This window comes from Oryzias melastigma, linkage group LG8, assembly GCF_002922805.2.
Source record: "Oryzias melastigma strain HK-1 linkage group LG8, ASM292280v2, whole genome shotgun sequence".
NCBI lineage: Eukaryota > Metazoa > Chordata > Actinopteri > Beloniformes > Adrianichthyidae > Oryzias > Oryzias melastigma.
Window position 1 is genome coordinate 15,684,347 of NC_050519.1, and position 20,707 is coordinate 15,705,053.

Genomic DNA, 20,707 nt, shown 5'->3' on the forward strand with positions numbered 1-20,707 from the left:
CCAAGCAACAGCTTGACTCCTGCAGTAACTATATTCCCAGCGTTGCTTGGATGTCAATCAAAAGGAACCTTGAGCATATCAACCGCCTCCCCTGTAGAAGAACCACAGCAGGTCACTCGGTGAAACCCTTTCTAAAGCCTGGACGTAAGAGAGAAGGTTAGGAAATGTAAATAGATGCAAGCCTGAGGGAATCTGTGGGAGCACAACCCACATAACGATGTGTCGGTTTCAAAGTGTGTGGGAGATGGAGAGAAGTATTCTTGGTTTTGCTACAAGGTACAAGAATGTATTCAGATAGAGAGACCCACAATGAATTAATATTAATTTTGCAATTAATATTAATAGTAGTCTTATTAGAAGCATCTGTGTTGATTGTTATAATCAGGAAGAACTACTTAAGACTAGAAATATAATTCGTAAGAACATTGGCAAGAAAACCGCAATAATTACAGTGAACAAACTGAGTAGGATGTGGAAATCACAAATTTAACAAATGTGCATTTAAGAAAAATCTGGATTTATCCATTTTCTATACACAAATCTTCCTGTTCAGGATCATGGGGTTGCTGGAGCCTATCCAGCTACTGTAGGGTGAACGTGGGGTTAACCCTGGATAGCTCACCAGTCCATCACAGGGCAGTTTAATTTTTTTTATTTTATTTTTTTCAAAAAATCTGTTAATCCAGAACTGTTTTCATACAAAAAGATTATTTTCCCCAAAATGTCGATAAGCACAAGACTATGTTCACACCGCACTCTGCTAGTGCGTTCAAGTGACCACTTTCCATGAAAAATATGCCTATTTGTGCATTTTGAGCTTTCACGTTTAAAACTCGTGTTCATGCATCGCCAAACACATTTTTGAGATTGTTTCTGGGTTCTTCAGAGTGCGTTCAAGAACGCACGCCACATGCTCTGTGTGTCTGCCATTTAAGACAGCAAAGTGAGAGTATCATCAGAATGGGGATTTAAAAAGCAGCAGCTAATTATAGACCATATACGGTACATAAAAGAAGGAGTACGCAGCAACAAATGAGAGCTCTTTGAAAAATGTGTATTGATGCTTTTGAGCATGATAGTAATTATAAAAAGGATAAACATGTCAATAAAAATAGCATTTATTTTTTATTTTATGTAAAGCAGACAGTCATTAAAATAATAGCATTTAATCAAATAAACACCAAATTTGATCAGAACCATTAATTCTACATAATATAAATGGTGGTGTCAGACCCAATGTGCAGATGAACAGGCTTGGTGGCCAAAACTTAGACATTTAATAAAGCTAAACAAACCCCATAAAGAAACTAAATCTGAAGAAAACAAACACATTGACAGGAATAAAGTAAAAACCAGACAATAAATTCACAGAGGGTCATTAACAGAATTGAAAACAGCTGAGATGATTTTAAACATGAACCTGATGTGACTGACAGGGAGCAAACATGACATAAACAACTAAAACACCAAACTAAAGTGCAGAATCCTTACAATAAAATGTAATATAAAAACAAAATAGAAATAAATTTATTTCAACATTTGTACATTCTGTACTTCATTTCAAGCTTTTCTTCAAAATAAGTGTAAACATAAAAAAATATGTATTGTATGTAAATCCAATTAAATGACATATCAGGTGTTTTAATTCAGTTGAAACAGGAAATTAATCAAAAACAGTCCCTAAAGCACAATTTAAAAAAAGAAGCTACAAGCCTGTTTCCAGCCAGCTTGTTCTGAGATCAACTAACAGTCAAGGGTTTTAGTAAAGGAAAATATCCCACATTCACATGGACTTGCTATTAGTAAAATATGTGGAAATCTAAGTAACTGCTTCAGGTATTGCAGACGTGTTTTGGTTGATGGAGTTCTCTATCTCAGTCAAACATGATCGACTAAAGAAAATGTTCAACAGTTCAATTTGAAAGATGCCCAGTTGGGTTTAGTTGCATTCAAACAATCAAACCCCGGAGATTGTGCTTGTATCAAAGTTTGTCGTGTTTTGATTGAGGAACGGTCTAAATTTACAAGCCTTTTATGTAGAGACATCACTGCTCCGGATTGGACCCGACCGGGGCCCTTGGGGGGAGCCCCAGCCACCAGGCGCTCGCCTGCGAGCCCCAACCCCAGGCCTGGCTCTATGGTGGGGCCCCGGTGACAGCAATCCAGGCGATGTAACTTGACCTTTAGTGTAGCTGCTCGTGAAGGGGTTCTGAACCGCTCTTTGTCTGGCTCGTCACTCTGCCATGGGAGACCCCACCAGGGGTCCCTGACAGCATAGCTCCTGAGATCACTCGAGCACTCAAACCCCTTCACCACGTTAAGGTGGCGGTTCAAGGAGGAGTGGAAAAAATTAAAAAAAACACATTGAGAGGAGCCAGTTGAGGTGGATTGGGCCACTGGTCCGCATGCCTCCTGGACGCCTCCCTGAAGAGATGTTCCGGACGTGTCCACTGGGCGGAGGCCCCGCGGAAGACCCAGAACAAGCTGGAGAGACTACGTTTTTCGGCTGGTCTGGGAACGCCTCGGGTCCTCCCAGAGGAGGCCGGAAGTGGCCAGGGAGAGGGACGTCTGGGCATCTTTGCTTAGACTGCTGCCCCCGCGACCCAGTCAGGGATGAACGGAAGAAGATGGATGGATGGATCTTTTTATTGTTGTCTTGATAAAAATAAGAAAAACATCATAAACCCATGAAGCTAGAGCGATCCCGCACGCTACCACGGTACTAACGGCGGCTCTCTGGGATGCTGGGCAGCTAACTTCCGCCGGGGGACAAGAAGAGGGGACCCGCAGCCTGGGCAGTAGACCTCACTAGATCTGCCCAGCGCCTGGACAGTGGCAATCACTATCAGCTCTGCTGAAGCCAGGGGAGCAGAGCTCACTAGGTCGCTAAGCTATCCACCGGGCGGCTGGCTAGCGTAGCCGTCCATCCAGCACATGAGCTCTGTGACAGGCTGGCGAGCTATCTAGGGTGTATCCCACCTTCGCCCAACAGTAACTGGGACAGTCTCCGGAAACCCAGCGGCCTCCAAGGGTTAAGAAAATGCATGGAAGTTCATGACAAAAATCCTTGCATCGAGCCGCCATCTTGAATGTTTATCTCTACTCTTTGATCTAGTCACTAGAAACGTCACGTGCCCAAAGCTGAGTCCCTGATTGGTTGACGAGCCTCGTCAAGCTAGCCGCCGAAATCAAGCCGTGGCAGATCGCGTCTTTACATTGATTTAACATTCACACTTGACGCCTCTGCCGTGCCGGCCGCGTTTGGTGTGAATGCACCATAACACGTGTCACAAACAAGATACTGTGAATAAAATTACCAAAGTATGACTGAAAGACTAATCTCTGGCTCTTTTGTCTCACTTATATTTCATTGCACCTTCTGTATGACATAATTTCAAAAACAAACCATTCATTGACGGTGTGTTCTATAATCCAGTGCGCCCTCTAGTGCGAAAAATACTGTTGGCAAATTCTGACATGTAGACGCTTCTGTGTTTGTAAAGGTGGATTCATATTCCAACATGAATCATTTTATCATTCTTTACTTGTTTTTCACAAACTACTGAGATAATTGCCTATCAGAATGCTATAATTTGAAAAACAGTGTAGAATTTAGTGGAGAAATACATTTAAACTCATATACACACACACACACTAATACCTTTCTGTAAAATCCGATTCAACATACTGCAACAAAAGCAGCTTTTGCAAATAGGACATCATTAAATAGGTCCCACTTCTGCTACCACTGTACCCCCCAACACCCTAATGAACTGTTCAGAATGCACTGTTGTAAGGGCTTTTGTGATTTATTCTTCCCGTTGTTAGGACTGATTGGGGTTTATTAAGAGTGGCAAAAAATGCTGCGTGAAGAATCTAGGTGAGACAACAGAAAAAGCATCTTAACAACCGGATTGTCGTGCCTTAAGCTGATGCAGTGATGCAGGGTTGCTGTCTGTAACAACACATTGATGCAACAGTGAGACACCTCCTTCAGGTCTGAATGAATTAGGAGAAAAGGGGGGGATTTAAGAAGTTGTTGTTAAAGTAGTTTTTGCAGCTTGTTTTTAAGACAATTTCCCAACCTTTTCTGATGCTGCTCCCAGAGGAGAAAGGCTGCAGCTCAGTACACCATGACACCAATTAGTCGGGGTAAATAATGGCATAGCAGGCAGAAGCATTCCTACTCCAGTCTCACCACCACACTCATCTCCCTTGGCAATTCTTATCAAAGTCGTTTTTTCGCCACAGTCAAACATTTTGGGTTAAAGGGCAGTTCCGACTTATCAATGCAGTTTTTTTTCATATCACAAAATAATGAAATGCTAAATGATGGCTATTTAATTAACACGTATATCCACCACTGATATTAAAAGTAAAACATGTGTATTAAGAATTGGTTTCACATCTAACATAAAATAAAGGTAAAACAGCTTTGAAGCAGTGGTTCCCAACCTTTTTTGAGCCAATTTATTGTCAGACAATATTTTCATGGACTGCCTTGTAGAAGACTGGAGTTGGCCTTGACTTTTTTTTTTTTTTTGCTTCCAGTTACCCTTAAATTTTTATTTGTAAACTAGATTTTGCGTAGATATCATTAAAATGAGACAGATTTTATGTAAACACATAACTGTCAAAGTGAAAGCTGAAAAATTCTGCCTTTTTCGACTTTTAAGGTGCAATAAATATAAATATCAATAACATTGATAACTAAGTGATAATGCCCGACGAAGTGTGGATTATCAGAAATTAACGGACTGCTCAGAAGCCTGAACTGTCTGTCACTTTTGTGAAGAAGGGCATTAAACCGCTTATAACAGGGTCACTTACAAAAAAAACAAGCATTTAATCAATTTTTAGTACATTTTTAGTACTTTATTCTTGTTATTTTAAGGTTTCACAAAAAGCAGACAGAATGATACGTGATGCAATCGGTTGTCATATTAATGGCTACAAAGGAAAGTGGAATACTGAACATCATGATGAAGTACACAAAGCATCAGTTCAGTTCAGTTGCTACGGTTACCAGCTGGATGTTGGATGTAGGATGTTGAATTGAAGCAAGTTTCTAGCCCATTCCTAGCGAGTTATTGTTCTTTAAAGAAATGGCCGCAATGTGTAATTCCGCCACTAGGGGAAGCAAAGGAAAAGAAAAACGACATAACAAGAGATCAAGAAATAAACAGCATTTCTTTGCAGGGGCGTGTCACGTCTGGGTAAAATGCAGTTAGTTTTACCTGCAGCTACTAGATTATTTTAGGTGTTGTTTTAAGCATTTTCTTTCCAAACTAATAAAAAAATATATATATATATAAAAACAAATCTGGTTCGACCCACTTAAAATCAGACGGGTTGAATGTGGCCCCTAAACCAAAATGAGTTTGACATCCCTGATATAGAACATTTAGGCTGTGTGACCGAAACTTCTCTTATAGGTAACCATTTTCATTCTGGATTATTACTTTTTATTCCACACCCTGCAGCCAATCAGAATTGAGTATTAACCCGGACCATGGTATAATAAACATGTATCCACCGTTTGAACAACTTTATTAGCAGCCTCCTAATAACATTAGACAGCCAGTTGCTTAGTATTATGTAATAGCATTATTATGGTGTGTGGAAACAACGATAAATCCATATTTGTGTTAGTTTGTGTTAATTGCAGCTTTCTTTTATTTTGAAGTTTAAGTCTTCTTCTGTTTCCTCTTATCTGAAAAAATATGTTTGTTTTTTTAACTTTTCTGGCTTTCAATTTAGCAGTTTGCTTTCAGAATTAGTGGATGAATTTTTGTTGTGTAACTGAGCGACTTGCAACAAGAATGAGTCCAATGTGGTAGGAAAAATCCAATAGTTTTTCAAAATAAAACTTCTTTCACTTTGACTTGACTTTACTTTGACTCCAAAACTTTCACAACTGAGTTTTTCCTTTTTATTTGTTTTAACAAAATCCACTCTACTTGACGGACACACTGTGCAGAAACAAGACAAAAAGAGAAATGTGTCTAAGCTTGTAGGAGAACAAAATCACAAAGAAAGCGATCACCACCAGGAGGCTCCGCTCAAGTTGAAAGATAATCCTCAGAGGCAAAGACAGCGGAGCATCTCCCTGACCCCAAATCACATAAGGTACTTGCAGGGTTGCAACCACATCTTTCTCAAGTAAACATTAAACAGAACATGAAATATAGAAAAAAAGTCCATCAGGGGGCAGTAGAAAAGTATTATTTTTTTCATGTATTTCTCTGTAGGTTTGGTGAACTGGAGTCCTTTTATTTTGTAATAAACTGGGTTACGTTCAAAAAAGCATTTCCTAATTTTTTTATTATTTCCCACAGGATATTCCAGGAAATCAGTTGGTATTAAATTTGCAAAACATGAAGATGCGCATCTCTTTAAATCAACTTCCTCAGATTTGAACATATCTGTGTTATGAAGCAGTTGGTTTAAGAAAAAAAATCCCTGATGCCTAAAAAGCGGCGAGCAGAATCTGAACGACGGCGTTCCGCATTTGCAGTGGTGTTGCCACGACGCTGACAAGACACACATACATTTGCCCAAAGGCCCTTGTGTTTATAGTGAAGAGTGACAAGCCCATTTTCCTGCAGGATTCAGAGAGCAGTAAGAGGACAGGATGTGCAGGAGCCAAAAAGGAGCCCTCGGGCTAAAACGGCAAGAAAAAAAAAAAATCCACCACACAGTCACGGCCACACGTGTGCACGGCCAAAAACCTTCTGGAACTGATCCTGCTTATTTTACATAATTTAAACAAAACATCTGACCTAATACTAGTGCTGTAAAGAAGCTCACCCATGCAGCTCCTTCAGGGACACTGAGATCTTGACGTTATGTCCGAGAACGTGCAGAGCTGTGACAATGTCGGCCCACTGCACCATCTCGCCCAGAGGACCGCCCTTCAGCACTTTGGGACTGAACACGTCTCCAGACTCCTCTGTCAGGAAACCGATATGGACTAGAATCTGAAAGCAAAGAGAAAAAGAAAATCTGTCAGGAGGTGGACGGAAACCCACGTCTGAGAGCAAACCGCTGGAATTCCTCTAGTCCCACTCCTTTACAAACAATCAATCAAACTCTACTTGACTTCAGTTAATAATTACGATATTTGATCAATCAAATGTGACATAAGTGTGTTTTGTTTTTGTTTGCTTTCTATGTTCTAATCAATGCATTTCATTATTTCTGTAATGAGTTTTAAATATTTGTGTGTTCTGTCCTGTATTTTTCACAATCTATGCTTGAAATAAACCAATCAATCAATCAATTATTGGTATTCGTTTGATCCAAGAAACCTTTCTGCCATTTCTTTTCAAGTTAATATACTCATAAAGAAATCAAAATCCTTTATTACTCCCACAATGGGGAAATAAAAATAAGAAATAAAAATCATTCAACTTCAAAGTGTGTTCCTCAATTACCTATGGTTTATGCTAAAGCAGAACATAAAATAACCTGTGGAGAAATCACCGGTGCTAAATAAGCACAATTTGATTTGATTTGTACAGAAATGTTTGATTGCTGATGAGGAAGGATGCAATCCCCACGCTGTTACAAACTTGATCAAGTTAGACTTTTCAACAGATGGTGTTCTTATAATAAAGCTTTTTTTTCTTACAGTTGTATGAATTTTACCAAAAATGGAAAAAAACAACAACAAAACTGAACTCATAAACAAAATAAGAGAAAAATACTGAAAACTGCAAAAAATCAGTTTTACTGTTTTGTTTTTCTGTTTTCTAAACCAATTAATAGAATAATTTGGTATCACAAAAATACCCCAATTTCACTGAGATAAAATGACTTAATTATGAAATACTTTTTATTTGATCTTTTATTACATTTATTATCCTCTTAGCTGTTGATCTTTGAAAATTTCCTTCCAAAATATAGTAAATTTCTACTGTACTGACAAATTTATAGAGCGGTGTTCTGAGTTCCAGTGAAGCGCATGAGAAGTTCCTAACAGCAGCTCAGGAGATACAGACCGCCGTCTTTAGGCTCCTGAGAAACGTGGATCGATAAGACACCTATAGGAAGGTAAAAACATCCACAGTTTGACGGAACCAGACAGCCGTTCTTCGTGCTCTACAGTCTGGGTCCATCACAAGGTCAGCCCAAACACAAAGTTAGGAAAAATAAAGAAATCTGAAGGTTTGACTTACAAAGTAACTTTTCGAAGGAAAGTTTTTTGGTAGCGTTCAAGAGTAACATTTTTCAAATTATTCCTTTATCAAACTGTTGTGTGTCTTTAACAAACAACTCAATATGAAGTGGTCAACATTCTGTTACAAATCTTAACACAAAAATGTATAAGCAAGATTAGTGATAACAATAAATGAGTTTTGATGCTTAATCAAAGTGTTTGAGCCTCTTTAGGAACTGTTTGAAAATGTGTTAAAATGATGAGTTTCTGGATTTTTCCTCTTTGGAACAACTGTCTACTAACAGCAGAAAAACCATTTCTTATTGGATACTAGGCAAACATTTGTGTTTCAACATTTTAGTCCTTAACAAGTGAGAAAAAATGTTTTCAACATGTAGATATTTCAGGAATTGTTATCATCATAATAAAAGCTTTTAAAGCAGGTTTCATGTGAGACTGAATTAAAGGTCCATCACATCTCAAAATCCTTACTTATAGTGTAAGTCGTTGAGAAAAAAATGAACTCCAGAAATAGAATTATTTTAGCTGAAGTGATTGTCAAGAAAAGAATATGATAAACATGAGAGAACTAGGGTTTAATATGGATAACTATGATAAAGCATCGACAAATCCAATCAGTTCATACGTTCAAATTTTGCTTTAAGGCACAAGAAACACCAAGAACACCAACCGAGATTAACATGTGGCTATTTTTTACCCCCACAAAGCGGTGGGCTCATTTAAACACATTTATAAAATCAACTAGCATCGAATCAAATCAAATTGAATAAAATTAAATTAAATCAAATCAAATCAGATCAAATCTACCCAAAGCTACATAAAACTAAATTAAATTAAATTAGATTAAATTAAATTGGACTGGACTGGACTGGACTAGACTAGACTAAATTAAACTACACTAAATCAAATCAAATCAAGCCTAAACTGCACTTAACTACACTAAACTATACTACACTAAATCAAATCAAATCAAATCTTGCCTAAACTACACTTAACTATACTACACTAAATCAAATCAAATCAAACCTAAACTGCCCTTAACTACACTAAACTATACTACACTAAATGAAATCAAACCAAATCTTGCCCAAACTACACTTAACTACACTAAATCAAACCAAATCTTGCCTAAACTACACTTAACTATACTAAACTAAATCAAATCAAATCAAATCAAATAAAATCAAGCCTAAACTGCACTTAAGTACACTACACTACACTAAATCAAATCAAATCAAATCAAATCTTGCCCAAACTACACTTAACTACACTACACTAAATCAAATCAAATCAAATCAAATCTTGCCCAAACTACACTTAACTATACTACACTAAATCAAATCAAATAAAATAAAATCAAGCTTAAACTGCACTTAAGTACACTACACTACACTAAATCAAATCAAATCAAATCAAATCTTGCCCAAACTACACTTAACTACACTGAAATACACTAAACTACACTAAAACAAATCAAATCAAACCAAACCAAATTTAATTAAATCAAATCTTGACTAAACTACACTAAATTGCACTACACTAAAACAAAACAAAATAAAACAAAAACAGGTTTAATTCATATAAATCTTACTGGTACATGATGTACTACCCCAAACAGAAATACCATAAAACAAGACTATTCTTTAACCCTGACACTCCCCACCCCCACCTAGCCCCACACACAGCCTCCACTACCCCCTCACACCCCCTTAACCGCTGCAAATAAACGTTGGTAAAAAGGCGGGAATTTCCTATATGAAGTCGAGTAACGTGTTACACGTGATTGACCTTTCCAATTAGACTTTTCAGTTCTTCATTTGAACACATTTAAGCAAATAAAACCAAATGAGAAAAAAAAACTAGTCATAGAAAAAGGTGTAAACTATAAAAAAAATATATAGAAATGTATTTAAAAAAAAAAGTATTTCTTGGCAACAGGGAGTTTTACATTTGACCATGAATAAATAAAATGGTGGTGGTTTTTCCTGTAGAGCCAGAACGTGACCATCACTTTCCTAATGACTCACAGCTCCCTCACGTTTCACAAGCTGAAGAAAAAGCAGGCCAGAACACCGTTCTTTTTTCTCTGAGAAACCATAAAAGCCTCGATCAAAATAAGAACAACAAAAGTAAATAAAAGCAGGAGCGAAAGGGAGGCTGGGGGAGAGCCATTCTGCAAAAAACCCTCTTCACACAAATCACTCCATTTCTGCTTCCTTAACAGCACTCGGCATTTGAGCAATGGAGGCCAGGCCTGCAGGGTCAGGCTAATGGACAGTAACCATTACTGTCAAACACACCATTACAGCAAACAAAGACGTGTCCAGCAGTAGAGGGAAAGAAGTGATCAACCAATCACATTTTTACTTATTCATCTGAAAGAAAAATGATTTATTTTTCAAAATAAAAGCACACATTTTTACTCTAAATTATAAATTGATCTACAGCCACATTTAACTGAGTTAAAACGTTTGCTAAATATTTTTTCTTCAGTGCAGAGGACACCAAAGGAAGACTTTTGGGGTTAAACCCTTAATGTTTTACACATACACAACTGAGGGTTCACAGGCAGTCATTTTTATCAGACATAATCCAGCAGGCACTGCCTTTTTTTTTTTTTTTTGGCACCTGCAGGAAATGTCCCTCTAAATGTCAGCAGTGAAAGTGCACCACAGCAAATAAATGTCTGCAAACTTTCCTCCCTGTCATTATCTGCAATTGCCTTTAACTCAGCACGGCATGATTCATATGGGGCCGCTAAAGATAAGAGAATATTAGCCCGACAAAATGTCACAGCTCTTTTGATAGTTTTGTAGCCTGACTTTTAGGTGTTACGGTTTAGCTTTGAGTGTAGGATATTTAACTTTTTATTTGATATTTTTCCTTAAAGACTCATTATATAAACTGCATAATAAAACTAGATAGAAAAGCTGTTGGGATTTAGAGTGGAATCACATAGAGATGAGGTCAAAGCATGTTAGCTCTGACAAGCTTCTCAACCTTTTTTAGGTCAACCAATATTTTCGTGGACCGGCTTGTATGAGGAGGATGTTGACATCTGATTTTTTTTTTTCTTTTAGCTTTCAGTTTCCCATAACTTTCAAGTGTAAAGTTTATTTTCATCTCCTGTAAAATCTCTGCAGCTGCTTTAAACTTGATTTGTACACTAGATTTCATGGTGGAACCAGAAAATTGTTATATAGGTTTTAACACATAACAGTATGACAATAAAAAAAAAAAACTTGACTAAAATTGTTATTTTCTAAATATAATAAATAGCGTTTGAGCAACTTTATTAGCAGCATCCTTTTAACATTGGACAGCTGAATATTATGCATTGTTATTATTATAGTGTGTGGGAACAACTTTCACATTAAATCCATATTTGGAGATAAAACTCCTGTTTTTTGTCTGTTAAATGAAGCTTTCTTTTATTTTGAAGTTGCAGGTTGTTCTTCTGTTTCCTCTCTGGCTCTTTTTTGCAAAAGGAAACATTTCAAATGTGTTTTTTGATAACTTTGCTAGCTTGTTGGTGTTAATTGTTTAATACTTTAAGAAAGTAGTTGTATTTTTGACACATGACAGAGTGACATGCATCAAGAATGAGTCTGATGTGGTGGTCAGAGGCCAGTAGTTTTTCAAAATAAAACTTCCTTCAGAATCAGACTGTAAATAAAACAATAAAAAATAATTAGTCCTACAGATCGTATCAGTCCGCTGCCCAGGGGTTGGGGACCGTTGATCTGTAGCCTCTGTAACATGTACCTGTACTGGGCTTGCTGCAGGTTTTTGGGTTGTCTGGGCATGAGGAGTGTTATTGACAGAAGCAGCTGCAGGCGTGTTTGCAGTTCCTTTTAGGCTCATGCAGCCACCTTAACGGATGTCATAAAAATGGAACATACCATTGTTGTGCACATGGTAAGTGTATCGTGTATGGAGAAGGAGGGTATTTACTGGTAGAGATGTCCAGGATCTGTCTAGTTTAGTTTACCAAATATCTGTTGTTTTTATTTTATGACTCATTGATTCTATGTTTTTTTTTTACAATTACTGATGTGTAGCCCATTGAAATAACTGTGTTGTGATATTGGGATATATAAATACAATATAATTGAAGTGTGAAGTATTTGTAAGAATTAGACATAAGACATAAGACCATTTTTAGATATTAAACCTTATGTCAGTATCTTAAGTTCCTGATTAGAGTTTGTTTGTGTTACTGTATAAAAGGTGATGGCCCTCCTAACAAGAAAAAGATTCTGCAGACTCCTCTCCATGCATCTTTCCAGCATTTATTTCTTTTCTTTTACTCTGTTGAATAAATACCCTTGAAAACACATGACAAACATTTCTTTATCCATTGGATCCATCAGTACCTTTACCCAGTACCGGTACCCTATCCTTAACCCGGTATTAGTTTGCGTTGATACCACGTCTGGTACCGGTTTGGGTCTGGTACTGCATCTCGTCCACTGTTGGGTTAGGGTTAGGGTACCGGTGCGTTATGAATCGCGGTACTGGACCGGTTCCAGTTTGCGGTTTGGAGGTTGGGGACCCGTGACTTAAAAAATTATGACTTGGGGTCATCCAAAATGTCAAAAAGTGATGTGGAGGGGTCCTTAACCTAACCAAACTTCAATATGTAACAACTTGGGAGTGAGAATTTGTTGGGAAAATGGATGGATGACGCATGTAGTTAAAGTGTTTACTACAACCTGTCACCCGCAGCATGCCTGAAAAAAAACAATAGCATTTCCCGTACAGGTTTGCCCATTTTTTGTCCGTATCTACTCGTAAGGACAGTTGTGACTAAGCTCCCCTATGGACAGAAATGGAAAGATGTACACAAAAGCTTCACACACTCACTTTCTTTTGGTCTCTCCAGTGGCTGCGCAGCTTTTCATCCAGCCGTCGAGCTGCAGAAGCCCACTGCGCTGCCAGTCTGCGTATGCGTCTCTTCATGAAGCTCAGGGACTCCTTCCCAGTGCCGACCTGCTCCAGCAGGGCCCCAATGTCCGACTGGAAAACAGCCTGGAGGAAACAGAAGTCCACATGATCATTTACTTCCTAATCTAGTCACTAAATGACTTAACTAGACAATAAATCATAGAATGAACCCTCAATGTCACGGAAATGTGGTTTCAGTTGAATATTTTTATAGGACAATTTATTAAAACAACGTTCTTCCCAATGTGGTTAACCATCAGGATTCTTCCTGATGAAGAATGTTCCAATCCAATACATACTTCCTGCACAGAACCTCCATGAAATAGAGCAACCATTGGACATCAGCTCTGTCCTCTGAGCTGAGGAGGATCATGTTGGGACTCGGTCTTATTAAAGGTCACCTTTAGCCAGACGGGCGTTCGATTTCTTAAGATGATTCTAACAAAACTTTAGCTTTTCATGATGCCCCTACAAACCATCAAGGCTTCTTTTGTTGGAAGCAGCAGACCGCTCACGGCATGTCTGCATGGAAGATTTTCCCTCCACCGAGCAGCATCCATATGGCCGGGGAGTACAAGTTTGGACTCATCACATCAAAGGGACAGACTTCTGAAGCTGTTTTAAATCTTCATAGACAGACTTCAGTCTTGCTTTGATGTTCTGCTGTTTGGGTAACTGAATTTTTCCTGTGCAGTGGCTTCCACCACGATGAAGAGGCTTCATGACATTCTTCTCTAAAACTTCACGTCCAGGAAAATAACCCTTTTATTTTTGTTTTATTGAACCAGTTTTTGATAACACTTCAAGGCTGAGCAGCAACTTTCTGCTATCTAAACTCCAAATATATTTATTGAGGGAGGGAGACGGGTGGAGGGTGGATTGGGTTTCTCTCTTTTTATTTGATTTATTTGCTTATTTCTGTTTTTAACTGTACAGCGCTTCAAGCTGTGCAAACATGAGAAGCGCTCTTTTATAAATTAAGTTTGATTTGATTAGATTTTGTACACATTTTGTTAAAAAAACAATTTTTTGGGGATCCTTTACATTCAATACTACTTTAGTTTACAATTCTATTAAGCAAGTTTCAAACTGTGTCTCCGATAATGAAGAGTCATGCACTTTTAAACTGTATTTTAGACAAAAAGTATGGTGGCCTGTAAGGAAATGTTTCACAAAACAAAAATTATTTCTAGGAATCAAAATGAAATGTTAAAAAACAAAACACAATAAGAAACTGGAAAAGGGAGGGAGTGTGGGACATTTGATTTTTGACGTTTAAGCTTTTTCAAATTCCTTTTTTAATGCCTTCATTCTTAAAAATTGTTATAATTGTCCAGTATTGCTGCATCCCAAATAACTTTCAGTTGAAATGAAGGACAAACATCATCATTTAATCACTGGTATTCCATAGTGTTCAGTATTCCGTTAAATAAAAAACACACATTTTAGAAAACTTTTAATAAAATGACTATGAAATGTAAAAAAAGAAACTGGCTATTCTTTAAAGTACCCTCTTCCTTGGGTCAACACACATTCCATGACCCTACACACAATGAATACTTCCTATAAAAGTAACTTATTGACACAGAGGCACCAATGATGTAAAAATGGTAAATAGCATATAGCGCTTCACTACCTCACTTGAAGGCCTAAAGCGCTTTGCAGTCACAGTTCCATTCATACAATGACAAGACGTTTGAGTTTTTGTCTACCCCATATGGCAAGCAAATAGTATCATAAAATGCATCGACTGTATAAGATAATTGGAGTGACTGGCCCCTCGTCCATCGCATTCCAAACACGAAGTTTTCACCGGCGCCAAGAAGCCAAAATCCAATAGACTTTTATTAAGAAATGAACGTTACTTAGTCGTTCTATTTGTCCGAATAACTGTTACCACCTATTTTTAGCATGTTTGTGATAATCCAAAGTTTTTTCATGATGCATTTTCTTTATTATAAGTCATTCAAGTTTTAATCTGGCCAATCAGTTGCCTCAATAAAAAATATGTGGCCTCACGTCGAACAATCAAAATGTTTGATTGACAGATTCAAGTGGTAAAGGTGTGAACTTCCAACAAACGCTTTCTTAATTGAGTGGTTGCATTGACTCAGGCCGATCAGACCAATCACTGCTTAGTATCTCAAAAAAAAAAAAAAAACGTAAATACATTGCCTTTATTTGGTTGAAGCTGGAAGTAAACCATTTTCAATGGGTGACATCACACTTGTTGGGTCCAGTTCTCAGATACAGTCAATGGTTCGGATAAACTATATTATTTCTGTTTGTATGGCAAGCAAAAAGGATCATAAAACATCAAGGAAACACCCACTGACTGTATATTCACTGGACATTTCCTCTTTCGAGTTCCAAATAGGAAGCACCTGCTGGTTTCAAGGAGGTCAAATCCCGTAGATTTTATTGAGAAAAAGAAAGTCACTCGATTTGTCAGAATAATCATTCTTGCTCTGATACCTCCACATCCTAAATTTGTAAAGACATTTTTTCTTTATTGCTAGTAATTCAAGTTATACACTAACCAATCGGATGCCTCAGTAAAACCATGTGGACTTCGAACAAGCTCACTCATGATTGGTGACAGTAGTTCCTCTCAAAACCGACTCTGACCAATCACTGTTGACGGGTTTCAAGATGGCAGCAGACGATGAGGAAGTAACGACTTCTTGTAGTGACAGATTTGGCCTAATTTTCGAGGGCCGGATGTAAGGCATCTGTTATGGGTGACGTCAACACCTTGTTTTGTCCAGTGAACGAATACATGTCTATGGGAAAACCCAAATAAAAATACCCATCAAGTCGTTTTCCTGAATTATGGTTGTTTCTGCTTGCCATACTTCCTTTTTTTTTTTAGAAACCTCTCACACAAAACCACAGCACTTAAGCAGAGATAACCCAAACATTTTTTGACATACCAGTCAGACTAGACTAAAATCTTAAACCATAAATATTGACCTTTAAATACATTATGTATAAATTCAGAATTTACATTAAATAAATCAGTTAGACTGAAAGCAAAACCTAAAGAGACATCGCACATCTGTTCGTAACATCTGGGTTTAGTGTTTTAATCAGGATGATTAAAAGTGTAAGGCGTACAGACAAGCTGTCGAACTGCGTTTTCTCTTGTACGTTTGGCTACAACGTCTCTGAATATTTGCCTGAGGGGATTTTAGATTTGCCTCACCGTGTTCTCACTCTTTACTTCACTCAATGTAATCAATGTACCACGGCTCAGTTTACAGTTTTAATGGATCAATGGAGTGAGGACAAAACAAAAATACTTCCAAATGAAAACAGTAGACCTGTCAGACCCATGAATTTATTTAAATTCCACTATGAAACAAATATCAATGCTATTGCTATACTGAGGACATGAAGTGCAGATGTATTATTGGTCCCAGGAGCAATTTATGTTAGGAGAGCTAAACGCAGAGTATCAAAGGGGAAGCCTTGGGATTAGTCCAAAAAGGCTGGCAATTAGAGCGGCAGAGCGGCGGGGGAAACTCCTGGCCTTTAATACCAGCTGCACGGCTGTGGGGGTGAAACTGCAGCGAGGAGGCAACGCCGAGGAGCGGGGCAACCTTGTGGGGGTGACGGGAAGTTCAGCGCGTTTTGTGTTGGCTCTGAAGACGCTAAACTAATTGAGGCAGAAATGCAAACACAAAGGGAAGCTGAGGGTTGGGAGGAAGCGACGCGTGAGTCACAGAGAGCAGAGGAACTTTTTTTTTCTGAAACAAATATGCAGAAATTCTTTGAAAATAGCTGTGAGGGTCTTATGTGTATCATTTTGCTTCATTTTGGAAGTAAAAGTAACAATATAGGTTTTGTATTACCTCCTTCCTGGCGAGAGGCTTCAAGGTGGGAGTAGAGGTCTGGTTCCTCCACACCAGTGGGGGGCAGAACCACTCCACCTCACTCAGATAGACGAGAAACGAGCAATCCGAGCCGTCCACGCCGTAAAATGCATAGCAAGGGTCTGAGGTCCAGCGAGCACGCATCCACTGGGAAGAAAAAAGACTCTTTCTTTAAAAAGGCAGACCTGAAAAATGTTTTAATATTACAATAAAATACAGTCAATTTACGGCAACTTCAGAATAAATGCTTAAAAACCAAATAAATGTTTTTAAAATATTTTTTCAATGTATGAGGTGAGTAACTGAAGGTTCTTGTACATGGAATTCACATTTTTAAACTTGTCCTTATGAATGTTGTTAAATGGGCAAAAATTAAAGAAATGTCTTCAAAATTAATAATTAAACTAATGACTGATAACTTTTTTTTATATGATACTTTTGCATATATCCTGAAAAGATACCTTTAACTCCTACAATGGACAAAAATCAATTTAAAGTCTATTAAATTCATATGAAGTCCTTAAAGGGACATTAAAGTTAAAGCAAAAAAATTAAGGTTAAAAAAACCTTTTTGGTAACTAACTAGTGTGCACCAGTTCTTATCGCTCGATTTGGATCAACATTCTACCCGCTGATCAAGTCACTGAAAAAGTCATGTGCCCAAAGCTGAGTTCCTGATTGGCTGATGCGAGCAGCGACCTGTCAAACTTCAGGTATTTACCCGTTTTAATTTGAGCTGCTGGTATATTTCCGTGTCAGATTATTTAGCGATTTTTAACTATTATTAAAAAAACTGTCCCAGTAGCATATCAGAAATTTGTCTCTGAGTTGTAGGTAAAGCAACCCCGCCCCCTTTCCCACTCTTTTGCTGAGAGCTCCCTGTTTATACACTCTCCCTCTAGCTTACAGCCCCTCACACCCCCAACCTAACATTACAAGCGCAACAAAAAATGGCGAGCAACATTGGAGTCGTTCAGTTTTGATCCAGATTCCAGCGCAGACGAGGAAAACAAAGACGTGCATGGATCTATTTGTCTGTAAGTGAATGCTGGAGGGGGGCAGGAAGTTTGTGACCCACCCAGAGTATTTTCTACATAACAAATTTTCCCCAACTACGTTTTTTTATCTGCTCCCAATTCACAACAAATTGAATGAAATGAAAAAAAAGAAAATTTGAGCTTAATTTCCTTTCTATATGCAGAAAAATACTACAAGAGTATGCTAAAAACACCAAAAACACAATATTCTTCGGTGTAAGTCTTTAATGCACTATCACTGATTTGTTTAGTTATTATTGTACAAAAAAATGTTTCCAACCTCTGCTGCTGATATTTTTCTTTGTAAAGAAAGTATCATCAGTTCAAGATAGTTGGTCCCATGCTTCTGTAAATAAACATCTGATAAAGAGCCTCATTTTGAACTAAAATAAGATTTGTCTTTCTTTTCTTTGTCAGCTGTAGGTTCAAATGAGGTGAACCTAATAATATACAAAACAAAAAAAATGTTTATACTTTCATGCTATTTTATTTCACCACCACTTTTTGTTTATGCTCCTTCTGTTGTTTATTAAAAAAATAAAAGGCATTTTGGTTTTTCTAACAGTGTCTCTAAATATGTGATTTTAAAAATGTGTTTTTTTACTTTTCCCAAATAAAGTTACAATTAAAAAAAAAAAAGATACATTTTGGAAATATTTCTTTTTTTCTGAAGTGAAATCTTACATCCATCTTGCTGGTGCAGTCTGGGTAACGGGGATCCTTGGGAATCTCGCACTGTCCAAAAGCCCCATCTTTGGCTGGCAAGAAAACAAAAATAATATTTTACAGAAATCTCTCACAAGCATAAATCATATACAAAATTCCCTAAAAATTATAGTGCACAAAAACATATTTTTTGACCAATTTCAATCAAAGAACATCTATTAGCATTGCTATAGAGAACAGAAAAATAACATTTTGGTTTAAATTTTAGGTTATAATAAAATATAAGAGGATATACAACAAGAAACTATCAAAAAAATGTTTTTTTTTGTGTGCTAAACTGTTAGAGCTATTATTTTTAGATGTCTCACTCGGGGTTTTCTGCAGCACATTTCCTCCGGTCTTTCGAGCACAATAGAGAAGCAGGCTGGATAACAAGCGCATTGAATAGACCAGTTTGTTAAAGCCTATTCATCAGATTTACTATACATAGACCGAATTACTGTGAATCATAAAAAAATAAGGATCTCCCTCCCCCTATCCTGCATTCCATTTTCCTTTCTCACGTCACTCTTGTCTTTCTCTGTTCCTCATCTGTCAATCACTCTGCCACCCCCCCACCCCCCCAAAAAAGCCCAGCGCCGGTTAGCTTAATTAAACGAGCAGTCTCAGCTCCTGCACCCGCCTCTCGCCAAATGTCAAAGAGCGCAATCAAACAAAAATAATTGCTCGCCGTTCTTATTAGCATGATAAAGACAGAGCTCTCTCGCAAGGGAAAAGTGCTGCTGCCAGAACGGATGCAGGTTCAGATATCGGAATCAATAGTATTAGACCTTATAACAGCAGAGAAAAATGATCTGACAAATGTTAATGAAACTCTGTGTTTAAGTGCTGCCACTTGCTTGGTCCACACCAGGCATGTGTAGCAATTTCAAGAACAAAATGAACGCAGAGTTTTAAGGACACTGAAACTGGACTGTCACTACCTGATATAAGTTGGAAGAAAATTGATGCGAAATGTCGAACCGGTGCAAATCTCGTAAATCTTCCTACAAACTTTTTCTTTGACAGCTTTGTTCCAATATATATAAAAGACTTGGTCTCATATAATTCCAGCCAGTCAAAAACCACAATTATTAATTTGTCTTCCAAGATCAGTTTTCAAACAGTTTGTACTTCTGTTTTGAAAAAGACGCTACCTGTTTATCACTAGCAAATTAGACTTTGGTGAAAATAATCTTAAATTTTCATTGAATCCCAGAATTCGATTGGATTTGTATTTAGAGGCTAAGAAATGGGCATAAAAACATGCGTGGTAACATGTAAACGCAACAATTTTGAACGCGGTTACTAAAAAATACAAATATGCATGCGTTTACATAGACTTTTCATTGGAAGCGGTCACTTGAAGGCGTCCAGTGTAAACCTAAAACTACTGTTATGCTACGTTCAAAACTGCATGTGACGCACAATCTCGATCACATGTTTAGGATTTGGTGTTCACCATAGACTATTGCCACCAAAAAATAGCGCATGTCCACCACCAGATACTAATGCATGTCCACCTCCAGATACTAATGCATGTCCGTCACCAGATACTAATGCATGTCCATCACCAGATACTAATGCATGTCCGTCACCAGATACTAATGCATGTCCATCTCCAGATACTAATGCATGTCCATCACCAGATACTAATGCATGTCCACCTCCAGATACTAATGCATGTCCGTCACCAGATACTAATGCATGTCCATCACCAGATACTAATGCATGTCCGTCACCAGATACTAATGCATGTCCATCACCAGATACTAATGCATGTCCACCACCAGATACTAATGCATGTCCACCACCAGATACTAAAGCATGTCTATCACCAGATACTAATGCATGTCCATCACCAGATACTAATGCATGTCCACCACCAGATACTAAAGCATGTTCATCACCAGATACTAATGCATGTCCGTCACCAGATACTAATGCATGTCCACCACCAG

General features: G+C 37.8%; 1 protein-coding gene across 1 annotated transcript in view; it reads right to left on the reverse strand.

Annotated features, from left to right (window-relative positions):
* LOC112146810 (alpha-1,6-mannosylglycoprotein 6-beta-N-acetylglucosaminyltransferase B) overlaps positions 1-20,707 on the reverse strand; it is a gene marked incomplete in the record, with an annotated part of 99,953 nt that overhangs the window by 46,870 nt on the left and 32,376 nt on the right. The window contains 4 exon segments of the mRNA XM_036213328.1: positions 6,811-6,980; positions 13,049-13,213; positions 16,984-17,151; positions 18,726-18,799. Of these exon segments, the coding sequence (XP_036069221.1) occupies positions 6,811-6,980; positions 13,049-13,213; positions 16,984-17,151; positions 18,726-18,799 (577 nt within the window).